The following is an 18,498-nucleotide window of genomic DNA, read 5'->3' as shown; positions in this document are numbered from 1 at the left end:
GTGCTGTAAGGCACATGAGTTTCCTCATGAAGACTCACAGCTCTTTCCATAGAGAGGTCAGGGAGCACCTACCCTCCTTGCACCTCACCACATGGCTGTGGAATGTTCTTACTGGCTCCAGAATGGGTTCAGCTATCTAACCACTAAATAGCCAAGATCTTCCTCCTTGTGTTCAGGCAGATGTGAACCCTCTCCCTCCCTTCACTTCACCCTTGATTCTGTCTATTTTAGATCATATCTCAGAACTGAAAAAGTCTGACTTGTCTCTCTGTTCAGTTAAGGTCCACTTACCAGTAGTTTCCACCCAGCACCCTTCTGCCGAGGGCTCTTTGTCGTCAGTCCCACAGTACTCAGCTTTGTGTGAGTTAGCTTTTCCCTGTTTCAGGATTCCTTAGATGGACCTAAATGTGGTGCTGACAGCCTTATTGGAACAACTTTTGAGCCCTCAGTAACCTGTTCATTATTCCATTTATCTTGTCTCTTAACCAGGAGGGTGGGAGAGATCTAAGCTGCATAGAAGTTTGGTCTTGTTTCTGGATTTCAGCTAGAAGATTAATAAGCCTCATAGCTCTGCCACAAAAGCTTCATTTGTTCTCAAGAAGGTCTTAGACTTTATATGCTTAGGTGTGGCTTAGGTGGTCATTGGTGTCTTCTAAAGAGAGAGACATGGACCAGCTCTGCAAAAGGGGCTGAGAACAGATGACAGGCCATGTTTAAAGTCTGCTATGAATCAGCCAAGGTGGAGCACTGGATGGTGAGACCCCCTCCCTTGGAGCCCTAGTTGTGTTTTTAATATCTCCAGCTTTTTAATCTTCAGCTGCAGAGTCACCACCTGGAATGTCACTCATGCCTTCATCAAGCATGAACGTAAGAGCAGCCAGGGAATGGTGCAGACTATGCTGAGGTTGTCTGCAAAAAGAACTTCACCACTGACTTCAGGATTGTGGTGGGATGGGTGACTGGGAGGCCATCTCTTGGAAGCCCTCTAAATCAGAACAGGAGATGGAAGAAGATGCTACTTAGTCACCAGAGCTGCTTGGGACCTATGGTACAAGCATGCACTTGTTTCAGGGCCACCTCCTCTTTGCTTCAGTAATTCCATCTCTTTCCTTTGGAGAGTAAGCTAAAATGAGCAGAGCTCATGAAGGTCTGCTGGGCCCGGTACAACTGTGCATTGGTTTGGCACATAGGGCGGGGCCAGAGTGCCCTGTACAGGTACTTCTCAGGCTAAAACAGACCCCAGTCTTAGGTACCTGTGGCACAGAGCCTCCCGAACCTGCACATGATAATCAACTATGATGTCAACTATGTCAAATACTCAGGTTACCGGTAAGAACCTCCTTTTAAGAACAGAGGTCAGAAATTACACAGAATACAGTGGAGTGCTGTCTCCTTGGAGATAAATGTGAATGAGGCATGGACAGGCTCATGAAGTCACTGACAAGTCCCTGGTGGTGATTAATGCTGGGAGCAATGGTAAGACAGCATGGAGAACTGCATGGGCTATAGACAATTTTATGGAAGTCTAGTCACTCTTGAAAGTCTTCCAAAGGATGTAAGAGATTGTAAGAACTGTTTTAGATAGATTGGGATTTTATAAATGATCGGGCCACTTTCTCTTGAGACAGGTGAACAAGGAGAAGATGCTGTAGATATTCTGATTGTGAGTGGATAGATTTCAGAGCTTGGAAAGCAACTAGAAGAGCTGGTAAGATAATAAGTTAACACTATGGAAAAGGAGCTCAAGAAGCCAATAAGTGATGTCATGATCAGATTGAACCAATGTCACGCCATATGGGAAGAGACAACATTTTCAGCATCCAGAGAAAGCTATCCATCTGGACAACATGCGAAATGAAATAGAAATTTTCAGGATAGGAAGAAATTTGGTGAACTGACATTTTAAAAATTCTCCAGCCACATCATAAAATGGCTAGCTCACTGGTCTAATCCATTTATAAAGGTAGAATAGGCAAGAGCAGTTGTGGATTGGGGGTTGCAAGATATGCTAAAAATCACATTCCCTTTACAACTAACAGCAGAACAAGAGGATCTCATACATGTGTTGATCAAAGCCTTTAAGGGTCTCTTATATACTCCTGAATCAGCCAACAAAAAAACAGTCATTTATTTCTTAAGTACCTCTCTGCTTTGTGTAAAAAAGGAAATTATGTTGTCATGGAAGACTCCGGCTGGGGAGCCTGAAGGAGATGCTATGCAATGGAGTTTCTCAGAGAGCTGGTAGAAAGGATGGCATGCTCAGGTAAAGCAATGATTTTAGATGTCCTTATGACAGGCAAAGATTGAGTTAGAATTGATGGTTGCTTAAAGATGAGGGATGAACTGAGATAATATTCCAGATGAATAAAATCCAGCCTGATAGTTTATACTCTTGATTCTTCAAAGTGACTAGTTTAAAAACAAATCAGACATCACTCAGGACAAAAATATCATAATAGAGGACTGGATGATATTATACAGTCCTTTCTTACAGGGAAATTGATTATAAGAAATAATAGAAAAGTGTGATTAAGGGGAGATCCTTGGAAAAGAGAGTTTTTTCAGTTATCCAAAAAGCTCTGATTTAAGACTCAGGAGAAGATAAAACACTTCTTGGGTTAGTGGCCATGTTACAAAAGTACTTAGGAATAATTAATAATAATATTAAACCTTGATACTATAATAACTACAAGGAATATGGGGAGGGAGGGCAGAAGAATAGAGGCACAACAAAATAATTGAGGTGTATAAAAAGATGATATGAGTAGCTGAAGACCTCAAGAAAAAAATACCCGTAGTTGGATGTCTAAGGACCCTAACAAGTTGTTTTAATTCTGTTAAAGAAAAATCAATCCTAGCAGTAATATAAGCCTTTATCTTGACTGAGATTTAAAAAAAAAAAAAGATCTAAATGAGGCAAAAAGGAGAAGTGTTCACCAGACATGTTTGTTCTGTATTTGAAAAGAGCAGAATGTGGTCACAGGAGAATGATGAAGCACTTTCCAGGCCATTAGTAATTAAAGAGGCTCTTTGACAAGATCCATTCAGGATAAACATTTTTTACATTTCCAGGCACAGCTGACTGGCACACAGAAGTCTAGAACAGTCGAATCCACAGAGGTTGCATAGGAGGCCATAGCTATAAAGAAGGCATCATGCAAAACCTCAGACTGCTTGGGGGAGATGGAGTAAGTGATTCTGGAAAAAGCAGAGTGTTGCAGCTGCGTTCTTGCAAACAGTATTTTGCAAAGCACTCCAACCTTAGTGGTGCTGAAATCCCTGGTTTGCTGATGTCAATTTTTAAATGAATCGGGGAAAGACTCATTTAAAGAAGACTGGGTGAATAGGTGAACCAAGTGACCTAAGGGATTAGCCTGACAGCACATGTACGAAAACCAATGAGAAACCAGGGTGTGTGGGTGTGTGGGTGTGTGTGTGCGCGCGCGCGCGTGTGTGTGTGTAGGGACTAGAAATCAGAAAAAAATGGAAAGTCTGCATGAATTTATGGAGAGATGAGAGCTGACAGACGAACCTGATACCATTTTTGAGAAGCGACAGTCTCAAAAGGGGTAAATGTCATAGTCAACATCCCAAGAGGCTTTAAAATATAATACATTTTTAAACAGAGCCAAAACATAGGCTCAATAGCTATAGAAATGTATAGCCCATATTTAAGCTATACATAGATACATCTAAGAACAAGAAATGTCAAGCCTTCCACTACAGTGGCTCGCCATATCTGGGACAATACCAGGAACTCTGGAAAGGCTTAGGGAGCAGGGCTTGCAAGCAGCTTTGTGTGAGTTCTCAGCTGGACACTGAAGCCTGTGATAGCATTAAACATATTTTATTCCCATGTGATGCTGGTGAGATTTGTCTCACTTTGCTTCCTATTTTGGAGTAGATGGAGTGAAGAATCCTAAACCTGATTCCAGGCTAAAGAAAAATGCCTTGAAAGTGAAGAGTTTATTCTCTTTTGCTCCCCCCCCCCTTCCTTCCTCCCCCTGCCAAAAAGGAAAGCGAGAAGTCTTGCTCAATGCCTAAGGTCACTCCATAAGGACTGTCTAAATGGCTATTTAGTCAGTCTGGGAAAGGGCAAGCCTGAGGAAATGGGGAGCCTGGAGGCCGTGTGCGTGCAATGAGATTTTAGTATGTGCTGTAGGTCCAGTGCCTACACCAGGAAACAACCCAGTAACCAAGAAACTGGAGATTACAAACTATTTTTTTTTCCCTGTTCTAAGAATTGGAGCAGGCCAGTAAAGGTTGCCTGATATAGTTTGATAGCGAGCTGGGCAGAGAGTTACAGGAGGGCTTTGGGACTTACAGGGTCAGAGTTGTTCCCCCTACACATATTACTTTTCATTTAGCAACCTTGAATTTCACCTGCCATTTTAATAATCCAGTCACTTGGTCACAAGAGCCTTCTGCAGCTTTTCACAGGCTGATTCAGCGTTGACTGTCCTGCCTTATTTTGCTTAATCACAAACCTTGCCACCCGACTCTCCAAACTGCTCTGAAGGTATTGAATGGAAATGATCACTTCAAGCAGGACAGATTTCCTCCTATATTGACTACTGATACTTCCCCACTGATTCATGGTTAACCAGGTGCTGGCTAATGTTTTTCTTGATTCTTCATTTCAACTACATTGCCAGATGCAGAGATCATATTGTTCTGTGGTTTCTGGACTCCTCAATGATCTTTTTAAAATAGTCACCACGCTTGTAATTTTCCACTCCCACCATGTCAGGGCTGATTTAAGTGATAAATTGCTTGCAACACAGTTAACTGTTCATTGGTTTCATCCCTGAGATAACTGAGCAAATGGCACGCAGTACTGACAGTTTGCTGCTCTTCATTTTATTGATTTGGTCTAAAGTCCTGACACTTCAGTTTGCAATGGCACCTTAGTCACATCTTCTCCAAAGAAAGATGCTTGTCTGGGAACACCCCTAAGCTCCTCTGACCACAAAACATGCACTTTTCTACCACGGCCTTAGCTTCTCTCATAACTTCCACTCTTAAGGCTCTTTGGACACTGGCAGCTTTCCTGTCCTAGATGCATTTGAAAAACAAGTTTTAATACTACCTTTATTTATTTGTCACATAGTTTTTTAACCATCTACCTTTTTAGGATGTTAAATTTAATTTTTAGAATTTATGTGTTTTTCCACTATTTTCATTTGGCTACAACTTCTCTTTGAAGGCTATCTTTTCAAATCTTATGCAGTAAAATATAACACATTACTATTGTTTCTTCTAGGAGATGCAACCTCATACATTTAATTGCAAATAATTCCTTCATGTGCTATAGAAAGGTAAGATGCTACTTATATAGTAAGATAATATCTGGAGGTAAGTTAGTGGTACTATAGCAAGAAATTATATTCGGCTCACAAGGGTAAGTAACAAATTACTGGTTTTTGGAGTGTGTGTAAAGTAACACTGCTAACATGTGCCCAGCTTGTTTTTGATGAAATGCCTACTTTCTGTGAGTACTGATCACGTGCATAGCAGCATTTGCATACGCCGACTGCAAGTGATGAGGCTGTGTTTTGTGAATGACATCTACTGCAAGGAAGAGTGCTGAAAGCTGGCACTGAGGCTGTGCCCCCTATATGAATGCCCAATATATGCATTGCCTCATAGTCTCTTCTGTCCGAGACCTCATCTCCTCTTCCTTGAGCAGGGCTTGTTGATTGATTTGCTCAGAGACTAATTCACTTTAGAAATGAATGGCATATGTTTGAGAGGCCAAGAATTTGGTGGCTGTGCTTAGGTGTTCACCATCTCATTACATTTTGGTGTGATTTTTTTGAGCAACCTTAATTAGTTTCTACATCTGCTCGGATTGATCTTCACTACAAAATGTTTTGCTGAAGGCTGACGTTTCATACTGACATTTTGAGAAGGTGGTGGTCCGGGGACAACGCTGTGGCTGTTTCTTGGAGACAAAGGTAGCTGTGATAGTGGTAGTGCAAATGCCAGTGAAGAACAAACTTATTTTTCTAAACAGTCAAAGTTGCCATAAAAGGAAATTGTCCTGTAACACCACTGCTAATTACCATACCATGCCTTCATTTGAATTTCCTCTGTTTTAAAAAAAGAAAGCAAAAGGGGCAATTTACCACTCCTTGAAATGCTTGGCTGCCTGTCAGATACGTCACCCCTTTGGCCAGGGGCCGTTTCTTTCTCTAACTTCCCTTTGCTGTTGTTCAGCAAGGAGTTAAACTGAGATGGTTTCCGGCTTACTGTAGCTGTTCTTAAAGCTGGGTTGCCCCAGCAGAGCAGCACAATCGCTTTTAGCATCTTTGCTGAGTGAGATCCCCTTTATGTCTATCCAAGCTTCTGCCTTCTCTGACTAATCCTTTCAGGGAGTTTTCTTTGGAAATATTTCTAAGAACAAACTTAGAGTTCCTCTGCTTAGGTGAAAACTCTTCCCCAGATGGAGGTGCAGCCTCAGCAGCAGAGATCCCATCTTTAACCCCATGTCATCTACAGTCATTGCTTCTTTTTTAGGCCAGATGTGCTGTTCCTGGAGAGGTTGACAGGAATAGTGACTGGGGACCTGAGCTAGCTTTCCATCTGGCCAGCAGGGCCTTGCTGTGGTGCCATTTGCAGGCACAATGTCTGCCTGGCAGCAAAATCAGGATTTAGGGGAAAAGCTGCACAAATCGAGCCCTCCAGGGCCAATTTCTAGCTCACTATTTCCATACAAGAGCAACCATGTTTTAAATTCTAGGATTACCAGCTTGCTCCGCCTAGCTGCCTGTATCTTTTTTCCAGGAACATCAGACAGGGATGTAAACTGGGTAAAACAGTATTTTAATGAAAACACAGTAAACCATTCTGTTTGAGACATTCACAGCAATTGCTGTTCTACAAGGTGGCACTAGTGTTTCCCCAACCCCTGAAACCAGAGTCTTACTGATTTGCACTTACTGCCTCAGCAATCTGGGTTCAGGTCAGATTGGAACCATTCCTGCTAAGCAACATGAGTTCTTTGCTCTAGGTGAATTTTCAGGGAGCCTCATCTTGCTCAGAAAAAAGTAAGGCTGCTTAGATGAAAAAAGTGAATCTTTGAAATAGTCCTACTTTAAAACCAGGATATACAGTTCAAAATAACTTGTGTTTTACCTAGAGGCTGCTTAGAGTCCCAGCTCACAGCATACCTCCTGAGGCAGGTTATTCAACCTACTTTTCCCCCCCGCCCAAGGGCATGCTCTGAGCAAAACAATATTGCCCTCTGGCCCAGCAAACATAATTTTTACAGTGTCATACCATATCAGATAAGCTGCTCCTGGACACACTTGAATAATTTTAACATTCATCTTGATCCTGGAAGAGACTCCAAGTCCTTGCTCCAGATCAGGGACTGTACCAGTTGGGGTCTAAACACCTCCCAGGGTGGGGAGAGCAGTACACTGCCTCCAATATAGCTCACAGCCCTTGGAAATTGAACTCAAAACAGAGACCAGCACAATTGTGGTGGTAGCGCATTTGCCTATGCACCATATTGTATATGGGTCAGGAAAGGCTAGGCTCCTGTCCACCCCTGTTGACTGCTTGCAGCAGGAGGTAATGCACTCACTGGTGGAAGACTGGCACTTGCTTGCAAGAGATTTGCAGCTCAGCAGCTGGACTGCAACTGCCCCTCTCTTCCTGCACAGGCAAGGAACATTAACTACTGCTTGGTAACAGAGGCCTCAGACACATCCCTAAGCAGCCATTTCTTCTAGGACAATTTAAACAATGTAAAAACAAATGAAAAATCCACCTCTTCAGCTGTAAGGCATTTCTAGTAATATGGGAAGAAAAAGAGAAGCAGTTCCTAGTTTTTGTGCCACTTTGCCAAATCAAATGCAAAGTAGTTAACTGCTCAGCACTTTATTCTCCACACACCAGTCAGACAACAAGCAAGCCTGCAGAGCCAGAAGGTGCATAGAGGAGCAGAGCTGCCTTCCACTCAGCAGCCCTGCACCACACCTTACTTTGGCTCAAGGGCAGGAGTCTCAACTCGCAGCAAGCACAGGTAACTCACTAGTCTACATACCACAGCTCCACTTACTGCAGCCCTGCACTCGGTGGAGCTGGGCACTTACCATCATCAGATCTTGTATCCCAGGACTGCTCCATGCCTATGCATGACTAAAGTTGTCCAAACATCTCTTGTGGCATTCCCCATGCCTGTGCTGCCTGGATTTTCAGTCTTAACATGCTATCAGTATAGCGCTGGGCACAGAACATTGCTTAGTGCATGGAATAGCTGGCCCAACAGTCACAGCCAGGCTGGTAGGGTCCCATCTTAAAGCAGGCACCCATTTGCTGATTTTCCCCCACCTTCCCCTATTTTCCCACTGACAGACAGACAAGGTATTTCAGATGGTGATCACTTTATTGATGCAAGGTGGTATAGAAACAGATCAGTTTCTATCAGCCTCACCATCTCCCCCAGGCTCAGAGGCAAGCTGGAGGAGTGGGGGAGGCAGAAGGGAACAGAACTGGCCTCTCACTGCAGGCTGCAGAGCTAGGTGGTGGTGAAAAGGGCAGGGTCTCTAGCAAAGGAGAGTCCTACTTCCCTAGGCAGCAGGGGGTCTTGTGTATTTGGCTCACTCCTTGGATGCCATGTGGACCATCAAGTCCACAACACGGTTGCTGTATCCATACTCATTGTCATACCTGGAGGCAGAAACAAGAGTTGAGCTGTCTGAACTAGCCTGTTTCTTGCATCACCTTCCTACATAGGAATACTGCTCCTCCACCCCCACCCAGAAAAGGGAAGAAGGCTTCCCATCTCATCTACCCCCAATAAGGAAAACAAGCAGCATCCCATCCACTCTCCCATAAGGGAAGGAGAAGGCTGCAGTTGTTTCAGATATGAACCAATCTCACTCCAAAGACTTCTAGGTGTTAGAGCCACCCTACTCAGCAGCAGTATATGTATCAGCATGCAATGCCAGCTGGTGGTGGTGGACACACACACCCCACAAAACTCCACACACTCTGCAACAGAACTGCCAGCTCCTACCCTCCCACCAAAAGCTCAGCTGTTCCCCTCCGCACTCCCCTCAGGCTGTGCATACCAGGAAACCAGCTTCACGAAATGATCATTCAGTGCAATGCCAGCACCTGCATCAAAGGTGGAGGAATGGCTGTCACCATTGAAGTCACAAGAGACAACCTGGAAGAGAGATGAAATTGTAACTCAGTGTTCCACCTCACAGATGGTGACAGCCTGACCCAAGAGTGCCAGAAGCAGAACTCCAGCAAGGCAGCTCCCAGCAGGAAAATGAGTGCTACCAGCCACAGGCTGAGACTGAAAGGTGTTTACCTGGTCCTCTGTGTATGCCAGGATGCCCTTCAAGGGCCCATCAGCAGCAGCCTTCACTACCCTCTTAATGTCATCATACTTGGCCTGAGAATAGAGACAAAGTTAAGAGGGTCAATTCACACAAATTGTGTCAGCTGTGCAAGGGAAAGGGGAGAGAAGAATGACACAGCTACAGGCCAGATATTGGGAGCAGCACAGCAGGTGCTATTCCTACCAAGACCAAATCTTCCTAGGAAAGAGAGAGATGTAGAACAGGCAATTCCAGATAAGAGGAACTTAGAGGAAGCAGGGGCAGGTTTGGAGGTTGCCAGGGCCTTCTCCACAACACTTACTGGCTTTTCCAGGCGGCAGGTCAGGTCCACAACAGAGACATTTGGAGTTGGCACACGGAAAGCCATTCCAGTAAGTTTTCTGTGAGAGATTAAGAGTCAAAACAGCAGTCAGCACCCCTCTGCCAGCCCTCCATTCTGCTAGAAATGGGTCAGAGCCAGCCAGGCACTTTATGCCTCCTCCTGACACCCAAGGGATGACACTCACCCATTGAGCTCAGGGATGACCTTTCCTACAGCCTTAGCAGCCCCAGTGGATGCTGGGATAATGTTCTGGGCAGCACCTCTGCCATCCCTCCACAGCTTCCCAGAGGGGCCATCCACTGTCTTCTGTGTGGCTGTGATGGCATGGACAGTGGTCTTGGAGAAAGAGCACAAGAATAAGAACACAGCCAATACTGTCTGAAAAAGTATCCCAAACACCTCCTCCCCATCCCAGTGCCAGGAGGACAGCTCTCTTGCTGGGTGAGTTTACATCCCCCACAAACGCAGAGCCTATGAACAGGTACTTCTCTTCTCACATGAGAAGACCTGGGGATAAGACACCCTCCTGAGCAACAGGCTCCAGACCTACCATAAGACCCTCCACAATGCCAAAGTTGTCATGGATGACCTTGGCCAAGGGTGCCAGGCAGTTGGTGGTGCAAGAGGCATTGCTGAGGAAAAGAAAGGAAGGCACACATCAGCCAGAGGCAACATGTCTACACAGGAAAGATTAGACCCCATGCAGCTGGTGAAAGTTTCAGATCAGAGGGCATCCTCCTTTCTCCTTACCTGACAATTTTTAGAGACTTGTCATACTTGTCATGGTTGACACCCATCACAAACATGGGAGCATCAGCTGAGGGGGCAGAGATGATAACACGCTTAGCACCACCCTGCAGGTGAGCCTGGGAGAAGAGAAGGAGATTAGCTAACCCAGAATACCCCAACAGTTTGGGGAACAAGACACTTCCTCAGACAACCCTCTTCCTCCCAGCCATCTCTTCCATGTCTTGAACAACTCTGTACATGGTGATGTGCCCCACAGGGTGGAGCAGCAAGTATCTTTTCTTTTTCGGCATGCTGTTGTGGCCTACTCACACTAGCCTTCTCTGTGGTGGTGAAGACACCGGTGGACTCCACAACGTATTCAGCACCAGCTTCTCCCCACTTGATGTTGCTGGGGTCACGTCTGAGGAAGGACAAAAACCATAAGAGCTGCTCTGTGAGACACCTGCTTTCATCCTTACAAGGGATGAGAAGAAGAGATACTTACTCCTGGAAGATGGTGATGGGGTTCCCATTAATCACAAGTTTCCCATTCTCAGCCTTGACAGTGCCCCGGAAATGACCATGAGTAGAGTCATATTTGAACATGTAAACCTAGCGGGGGGGGGGGGAAAGGAGGTCAGGCACCCTAGCTGCAATCTCCCTATCCCTTGCTCTGCCCACAGTGCAATCACAGCTCCCAGTCTTCTCCAGTGAGCTTGTCCAACTACTGCTCTGTACTTGGCTCTGCCAAATCTGCTGGGCCCATACCTCTATGCTTTGCATCTCTCATTGCATCCACAACCCCACAGCTGGCATCCACAGGGAGTTGCTAGAACAGAGCTAGGGGAGTCCACTGCCCCACTGGGAGAGGCAAGGTGCATAACAAGGCATGGAGGAGACACCATAAGGAAACTCACCATGTAGTTCAGATCAATGAAGGGATCGTTGATGGCCACCACTTGAACTTTGCCAGAGAGGATGGCAGCCCTGGTGACCAGGCGGCCGATACGGCCAAATCTGGGGAGAGACGTACAGATAAGGAGAAGCAGCAAGAAGCCTGCCTGGCTGGGCATTAAAGGGCATAAAACCTCACTGCTTTCCCTCTGGGACATCGGCTGCTCCCTGCCCAGAGGGGCAGAAGGAAGCCTGTCAGCTGCGTCCAAAGGCCAAGGTTCCACAGTTAAAAGATTAAGAGTGACCCCTGCTTGGGGCAGCCGCACAGGAAAGGTCAGGTGCTAAATTTACTGCGGGATCCAGTTAATCCTCAGCACGGTGGGAGAAGGTCACATTCCCCAGGGCCCCCGGGACACACGATCCCCCCCGGCAGTCTTCCGACGGGGAGCCGCCAGCCTGGTCGTGGGGAGCCTCGGGCCGGGCGGGCAGGCCGCGGGCGCTCCCCGCGCAGGGTGACTCACCCCGACTCTGCTGGGGGGAAGGGGGAAGTGACTCAGCACCCCGCCCTCCCCGCGGCCGCTAAGCCGGGGGACGAAGGTGCGCTGCGCCAAGGCGGCCCCGCGCACGTCCGTGTCCGTGGGAGCGGCCCAACCCGCGCGTCCTTGGGGCCACCTTGGGCCTTCCCAGCGCCCGCCCGGCCCCCCGCACTCACCCGTTGACTCCGACTTTCACCATCTCGCCTCTCAGGGATGTTCCTACGGGCAGAGAACAGCGCTGAGACACCCCGCGGGGAGCCCGACGGGGCGCGGCCGCCCTCCAGCCCCCGCCCACGGGCGCCGCGCCCGGCCGCGCCCGGCCTTGCAGGGCAGCTTTTCCCCAAAGGCCGGCAGAAACGGGCCACCAGGCCCTGCGGGGGTCGGATCTCGCCCCCCGCCGCCAGCCCCGCCGCCTCCATCTTGCCGCCTTTGTGCCCGGGGGCGCCCGGCCGCCACGCGGTTCCACCCCACCCCACCCGCTGCGGTACGGCGGCGCCCCACCGCCCCCCACTCCCACACCGCGCGGGAGAGGGGACCCCCCACCGCCCCCCAGCCCTCTTACCTGCTGCCTCCGAGCCGGCCCTGGCGCGCAGTGAAAAGGTGACGCCGCGCCGCGCCGCCGCCCTTTATAGCGGCGCGGGGGGGAAATGGCGGGGCCCGCCCCGTCGGGCCGGCGCCGAATGGGAGCGCGGGGGCCGGGCCGGGCCGGGCCGGGCTACGTGCGCCTGGGGGCTGCGGCGCGACGCCTCCGCGGGCCAAGGTTCCCCCCCACACCTGCTGCCCCCCGCTGCTCTTCTCGGGGCCCGGGGCTGCGGTGGGGCTCAGCTGCGGTGGGGGGGGGGGGCGCAGTGCTACTGGGGGGGGGGCGTAGTGGGGAAGGTGCCTGGTCCTGCCATGCCTTGGCCTTGCTGCGTTGAGGGACCCCTGCACTGTGCAGTATGGGGGGGAGGGAGGCCAGGAGATGCCTGGCCCCAGAGGAAAGTGGGGTTGTAGGGGTGTGTGGGTGTGCCCGGCACCATACACCCATGCTCGGGGCCCCGGTGTCCCCCTGGGAGGGCGCACGCACCTCCTCTCGCAGCGGCCTGCCTGTGGTAGCAAGCTGCCCCCAGCCAGGCCCTGCCTGGAGGTGAAGGGAGGCCATGTGGCTGCAGCCCCCTGTTTGGGGAGTTTAGAAAGGAGCCTGGTGTTAGGCTCTGCCTCTTGCTAGCAAGGGGCTGCTTCCCCCCAGGCACGTGGCTGTGCGTGCCCAGGCCTTGCCCAGCTGCCGGGGGAGATAGCGCCTGCTGCTTTCCCTGGCAGCACGGCAATGGGGGGGAGGTTGCAGCCTGCACCACTCCCCACACCCACCTCACACCCCCAGACCCGGTGGGGGCGGGAAGGGCCGTGCTGTTGCCGGGGCCATCCCGAGGGCACAGCAGATTCCCTGGCCCAGACCCCTCTCCCTGCACCTAGCTGGGGGGAAGCAGGGCCCTGCGGCCCTTGGCCTGCTCTCGGGGGCTGCTGCTTCACCCCTGCACTGCTAGGGCACCTGGCCTTGCCTGGCCCTGAGCTGCCCTGAACCGCGCTAGCCAGGCGTGCTCTGAAGGCGCCGGCCCACCCGGCCTCCCCCGACTGCTGGCCAAGGCCCCGATAGGCTGCGCTGAGCGGCGTGAGCACCATGTTAATAAGGAACAGGGGAGGCTGCTACCCGTGGGACGTGACTGCGGAAATCCTGCCTACCGCCCTGCGCTGCCGGCTTGCATCCATGCTGCTGGGGCGCGTTCATTGGCTGGGGACCGGCCAGGGCCTGGGCTGGGTGTGGGGGCCCAGGCGAGGTGGGAGTGCTCCTCGCGTGATGGCCGTCACTGCCCTGCATGCTGGCCAGCTCCCCTGCACCAGCTGCTCCCAGGCAAGGCTGGGATCCTGCCGGCTCTGCATTGAGACCTAGAGCACGTCTGAAAGCAGCTGTTCCCTGGGGAGGGAAGCTCTGAGCATAGAGAACATGCGCCCAGCTTAGGCATCCAGGGAGAGGAGCGTGTGGGAATACGGGAGATGTGGAGCTGGGCCCAGATAGTGCAATGCAGAGGGCTGAAACCTTCCCCCCTTGTAGCTCAGTTGAGCAGGGCTTTAGGGTCAGCAGAGTGGGATCCCCAAGGATGGGAAGGATGGAGTGGGCTGGGGGAGCAAAGCAGATACCAGGGGGGGTCTGGAGATGGGTCACCCAGCTCAGACGTAATCCAACACTCCTTATCCCGCTGCTATTCCCGGTGCTGCCAAGGGGCAGGCAGCTAAATTTAGTCCCAGCTGAGGTTACGACCTTTTCTTAAAGGCCATGGGGGATGGCTTATATGCTGCAGCGATGCAGCTGGTGGTTGCAGGGAGATTGAAGGATCCTGTGCCTCATTTGAGGCATCCCAAATGTAACCTGGGAGGGGCCAGAAGAGGGGTCAGGGGAGCTTTTGGGGGCTGCCTTAAACTTTTGCACAAATAGGAGGTCCACTGTTTGCTCAGCAAACAGAGACATTGCTGAGTACTCTGTGCAGGGGGACAGAGTGCAGGTGGAATGAGCCAACACAGCAGCTCCCAGCCCTTCTGTCCCTGAGCCTGGCCTGCAGCTAGGATTTTGGGACTCCTCCCCAGCTGCTGGAGGCCTGGAAGGGAGGACACCCAGCAGCCTCGGCTGCAGTGCCTGCAGGGACAGTCGGAGGCTGGGCTCAGCTCCCAGCAGTAGGAGAGGATGGATGTGCTGCAGGTAGATTGGCTTGGGAAAGCAGGCAGCTGCGTTTCCAGCCATCTCCTAATTGCTGAATTAGGCAGCATCTGTGCATGTGGGCTTGGCAAGGGGTGCGAAAGGGCCTGGTTGTAACTGCAGGGTTTCGGTAAGGCTCTTGGCTGTGTCTTTGCAGCCCTTTTGGGGAAGGAAAGACAGAAGAGGTGTCTCTGGCTCAGGGCTCACTGAGGTTAGCCAGGGTGATGGGAGCTGCTGGGCTGTTGTACAACCACTAGGCCCCGCGGGGACAGCCATGGGGTCACTCATGACACTGGCAGGTGGCCACCCAACAGCGATGGGCTGCCAGAGCAACACAGGCAGCTCCTCTGGAGGTGCAGGGCTGTGAAATGGCTCCCTGGGCCTGCCGTTAGCCAGCCCCCAGGGAACAGCAGCACACACCCAAAATGGCCCCACCGCGTGTGAGGGCTGCCCTGTGGCTGCTGCCGGCCCAGGGGCTGTGCCGGGCCTCGGGCTCTGCCGCCACCTCCCGGCAGCTGGCTGGTGGCAGGTGTTGGGGTGGCAGGGAAAGGCATGGTCCCTGGCACACGGCTTGCTCCTCGACAAATGTGAGGCCTGACAACAGCTGACACTGCTTGTGGAGGTGGTGCTGCTGCGGGGTTTGGGCAAATGCTGCCGAGTCTGGATGAGACAAACGAACAGTACAGCTCTTTTTAATTAGCAAGTCAGTTCTTAAGCACAAATGGTAGGAGAGAGAACAGCCAAGGCCTGCGAGCCCCTGCCAGCTGGGCAGCAGGACCTGCTGGCCGAGTAGAGAGGGAGGCAGCGCATGCCTGGGAGGGGTCCTGGGGCCGTGGGGTGGTAGCAGAGCTGGGCAACCCCTGTGCTCGGCCCACTTTGCACCACTTTATAACTTTTCTGACACAGTGGTCCTTCAGCTGGCAGCCTAGGGCAGGGATTTTAGGGCTTCAGCAGCAGGTATGCCATGCTCATTCCTGTTTTGCCCCCAGCAGGTTCTCCAGATGCCTCAGTCTCCTGTGCCTGTGAAGAAGCAATGTCTGTGAACCTTGCGGCAGTGTGCAGCCCGCCTGCTCCCTGTGCACCACCCAGACCCCGAGGGCTGGTAGCACAGAGGTCATTACTCTCATGTCCCATGGAAAGAGCAGCCCAGCTCTCTGACTTTGGCCCACCAGCAGTCAGCTGGTGTCACGCTGTGCCCCATCAGCCCCTGGGTTCAGCTTGCTTCCCTGTTGCCCAGGTCCCCCCGCTCCTGGTTCTCCCCATGGTTTATGCTCTGGAGTCCTCCCTTACTTCTCTGCTGCCCTCACTGCTGTCTCTCTCACCTCAGAGTTTCTCCAAGGCTAGCACCCCAAACCACTGAAGGTCCCAATTCGGTCCATTTTCAGTCCAAAGCAGCCCCTGGGCATAGCCTTCCAGGCCCAATCTCCGGCCAGCGCCCACTTGCGATTGGCCAGAGTCTTGCGCCAGAGTGAGAGCCAGGCAGTTCTCGCCCCAGATGGGAGGAAAGGGAGGGTGGAGGAGAGCAACGGAGGTCCAAAGCTGGACCCTTCCTTCATGTCCTCTTCGGCCAGCATGGATTCAGTGTCCAGGGGCAGCAACTGGGAAAGGAGCGTCTGGGAAGGTGGGATAAACAGAGAGGAGGCAAGGGTGAGAATGCTATTGCCTGTGCTTTTGGGTCTCATTTCCCTATCCTGGTGATAACCTGGTATACCCAAAACCTGCTGTCCCGCTGCCCCAAGTCTTCCCTAGGACGCAGGCAGGACTTAAATGGTGTCTGTACACAAGGCATTGTGTTTGTGACATTGTATTTGGACATGGGGATCAGCAAGGGAAGGGCTGGACCAGCCACTCCTACAGTCTGCAACAGTTTCTCTGTCCAGAGCAGGAAGTTGCTGTAGGCCTGTGTGTGTGTTGCTTGCCCTGCTGTTGTCAGACAGGTCCTCCTGTACTTGGAAAGTAATTTGAGTCTTCAGTCCTTGTTCTTCTTGCTGATGCTGAGCTCTGTTTATTCTTCCATGTGCTCAGACTGTTTTCTGTCACTTTTTTTTCCCAGAGGGCTGGGGAACAGACCTACCTGAAATACCTGGTACTAAAGAGGGGCAGGAATGGCAGTGTCACAGGAGCAGGTGTGAAGAAGGGGGCTCCTCGTCTACTGGGGAGTCTGTAGCCTATCTGGGCAGGTGGAGATGTGCTGATTATACACCTCAGTCCCTGCAATGCTCTGGCTTTAGGGAGGCAAGGGTTGGGAGATGCGTTGGGCCCAGGGAGGTTAATGACCCAGTGTCTGGCATTACTGCCCAGGGAAGCAGCTTGCAGTAACTATTCCATATCAGTTCCCCCACATGGTTACTGACTTGAGGCTGAAGAGCCTTTGTGCGGTTCGGCTCCATCCTTTTCAGCAGCGAGTTAGCTGAAGCAGACAAAGGCATCTTCAGCAAGGAATGAAAGCCTCTGCATGGCGAGTCAGAACAGAATCAGTCTTGTTCTTTTTTTAGTTCACATCTTAACCAATTTACTGTAGCTTTCCTTCTTGGACCACATGGTCAGGGTGATGTTAGCACAAGGTGTTGGGGCTCAGGGAAGGATTTGGGTAAGAGGGAGCTGGGAAGACTTGAAAACCATAAGCAGTGTTTCTGTAATGGGTGAGGGTAAAAGATTTACCAAAGTGAAGAAGCTCTTAGCTAGTGTCCTGATACATACATATGCAGGGGGGCTCTTGGGCCTTAAAGAGGGGCTGCAGTGGAGCACTACTGAGCTTAGGAGAGGATATCCCAAACTAATAGGATCCACCTTACCTCTGAAATGTGTCAGAACCAGGTCACCGAACATGGTGGATAGCCACCAATTACAGTACTTGTTGCAATTGATTGCATTTTATACTGAAATCCCTCCACATACCTGCTTGTCATTTAATGCAAGGGATGTGATTGTAACTTCTGATCATTGCTGACATAGGGCTGAGTTAGTACCAGTCTCTTTATAGTTAAAAGCCTCTGCAGGCAACATGGGGAGCCCCACAGTCAGCCTGCTCCCCCATACCAAAGAGCACTGAAAAGCTTTTATATGTCTCCTTAACTTGAAATGCTCATGCTCCTCCAGGGGCTGAGTCATAAAGATACAGTCATCCTAGAGCTGAGGCTGATGGGCTGAAGGGAAGGGAGCAGTAAGAATAGACAACAGCCTCTGGCTGCTGGAATTTGGGATCACCGCTCATTCCAAGTTCAAACATGACCTCCCCGGATTGCTCCTGACACTCCTGAAACCTCCCTCAGCTCTGTCCCAGTACCTCCTACCTGTAGCCTCTGTCCTGGTAAGGACACAGATTGAACGCTGGCAGAGAGCAGAACTGGGAGGAGGAAAAGCGAGCAAGGCCATGACTGGAGCCCCAGCATCTTCTCCTTGTCCCAGGGCTTGTGGGAGGTGAGGCAGGATCTACCGCATCTGTGTCAGATGCAATCCCTGTCCTCTCTGTGCCTTTATAGCTGTAGATCTGGCAGGCGCCTGGCCCCCAGCTCCTGTTGAACTACCCCCTGGAGCTCCTTAACCTTTCAGCCCTTTTGTCCATGGTGATATATTTCAGGGTGAGCTCAGCAAAACCCCTTCCTCTAAAGAAAAAGAACACAAAGGTATTTACTGAGTGTCTGGGAAGACAAATGTGAGCTGAGCCACTGCTGGCCAGGATCTGGAGGTGTCTGGCAGGGTCAGCAACAGGGTGAGACCTTGAGCCACATCCTGAAGAGAGGTATTGAAGGATGCAGTATATAGGTGATATTAAACATCCTCCTCTTAGGCAAAGTGCTGTTAACATTATTTTTCTAATCAGTGTAAGCATGAACTACAGCTCAGCTAGTGATAGTCACCCTGCTGACTGCACAGAGCTGTCATAAATTCAGCTATGTGGCAATACAGGTTCTTGTTCTACTTTTT

General features: G+C 50.8%; 1 protein-coding gene across 1 annotated transcript; it reads right to left on the bottom strand.

The window, feature by feature from the left end:
- Positions 1 to 8,376: 8,376 nt before the first annotated feature.
- GAPDH (glyceraldehyde-3-phosphate dehydrogenase) lies at positions 8,377 to 12,470 on the bottom strand. Its single transcript, XM_026090185.1, has 12 exons — positions 12,406 to 12,470; positions 12,020 to 12,062; positions 11,331 to 11,430; positions 10,919 to 11,025; positions 10,744 to 10,834; positions 10,435 to 10,550; positions 10,235 to 10,316; positions 9,869 to 10,020; positions 9,664 to 9,742; positions 9,332 to 9,415; positions 9,084 to 9,181; positions 8,377 to 8,679 (listed from the first exon to the last, which is right to left on the bottom strand). The coding sequence occupies exons 2-12, from the start codon at positions 12,040 to 12,042 to the stop codon at positions 8,610 to 8,612; spliced, it is 1,002 nt and encodes a 333-aa protein (XP_025945970.1). The 5' UTR covers positions 12,043 to 12,062; positions 12,406 to 12,470; the 3' UTR covers positions 8,377 to 8,609.
- Positions 12,471 to 18,498: the final 6,028 nt, after the last annotated feature.

The sequence above is a fragment of the Apteryx rowi genome, unplaced genomic scaffold, assembly GCF_003343035.1.
Source record: "Apteryx rowi isolate R43461 unplaced genomic scaffold, aptRow1 scaffold_853, whole genome shotgun sequence".
NCBI classification, from domain to species: domain Eukaryota; kingdom Metazoa; phylum Chordata; class Aves; order Apterygiformes; family Apterygidae; genus Apteryx; species Apteryx rowi.
The sequence above is the reverse complement of the archived record's forward strand: the minus strand, read 5'-3'. Positions and strand labels throughout refer to the sequence as shown.

Excerpts from the sequence above, each read along its gene's own strand:
- GAPDH (XM_026090185.1), bottom strand. The coding sequence starts at position 12,042 with ATGGTGAAAGTCGGAGTCAACGG. Across the intron at positions 9,743-9,868 it reads GTCATCCCTGAGCTCAATGG|AAAACTTACTGGAATGGCTT; the intron begins GTGAGTGTCATC and ends AATCTCTCACAG. Across the intron at positions 8,680-9,083 it reads TTCGTGAAGCTGGTTTCCTG|GTATGACAATGAGTATGGAT; the intron begins GTATGCACAGCC and ends TTCTGCCTCCAG.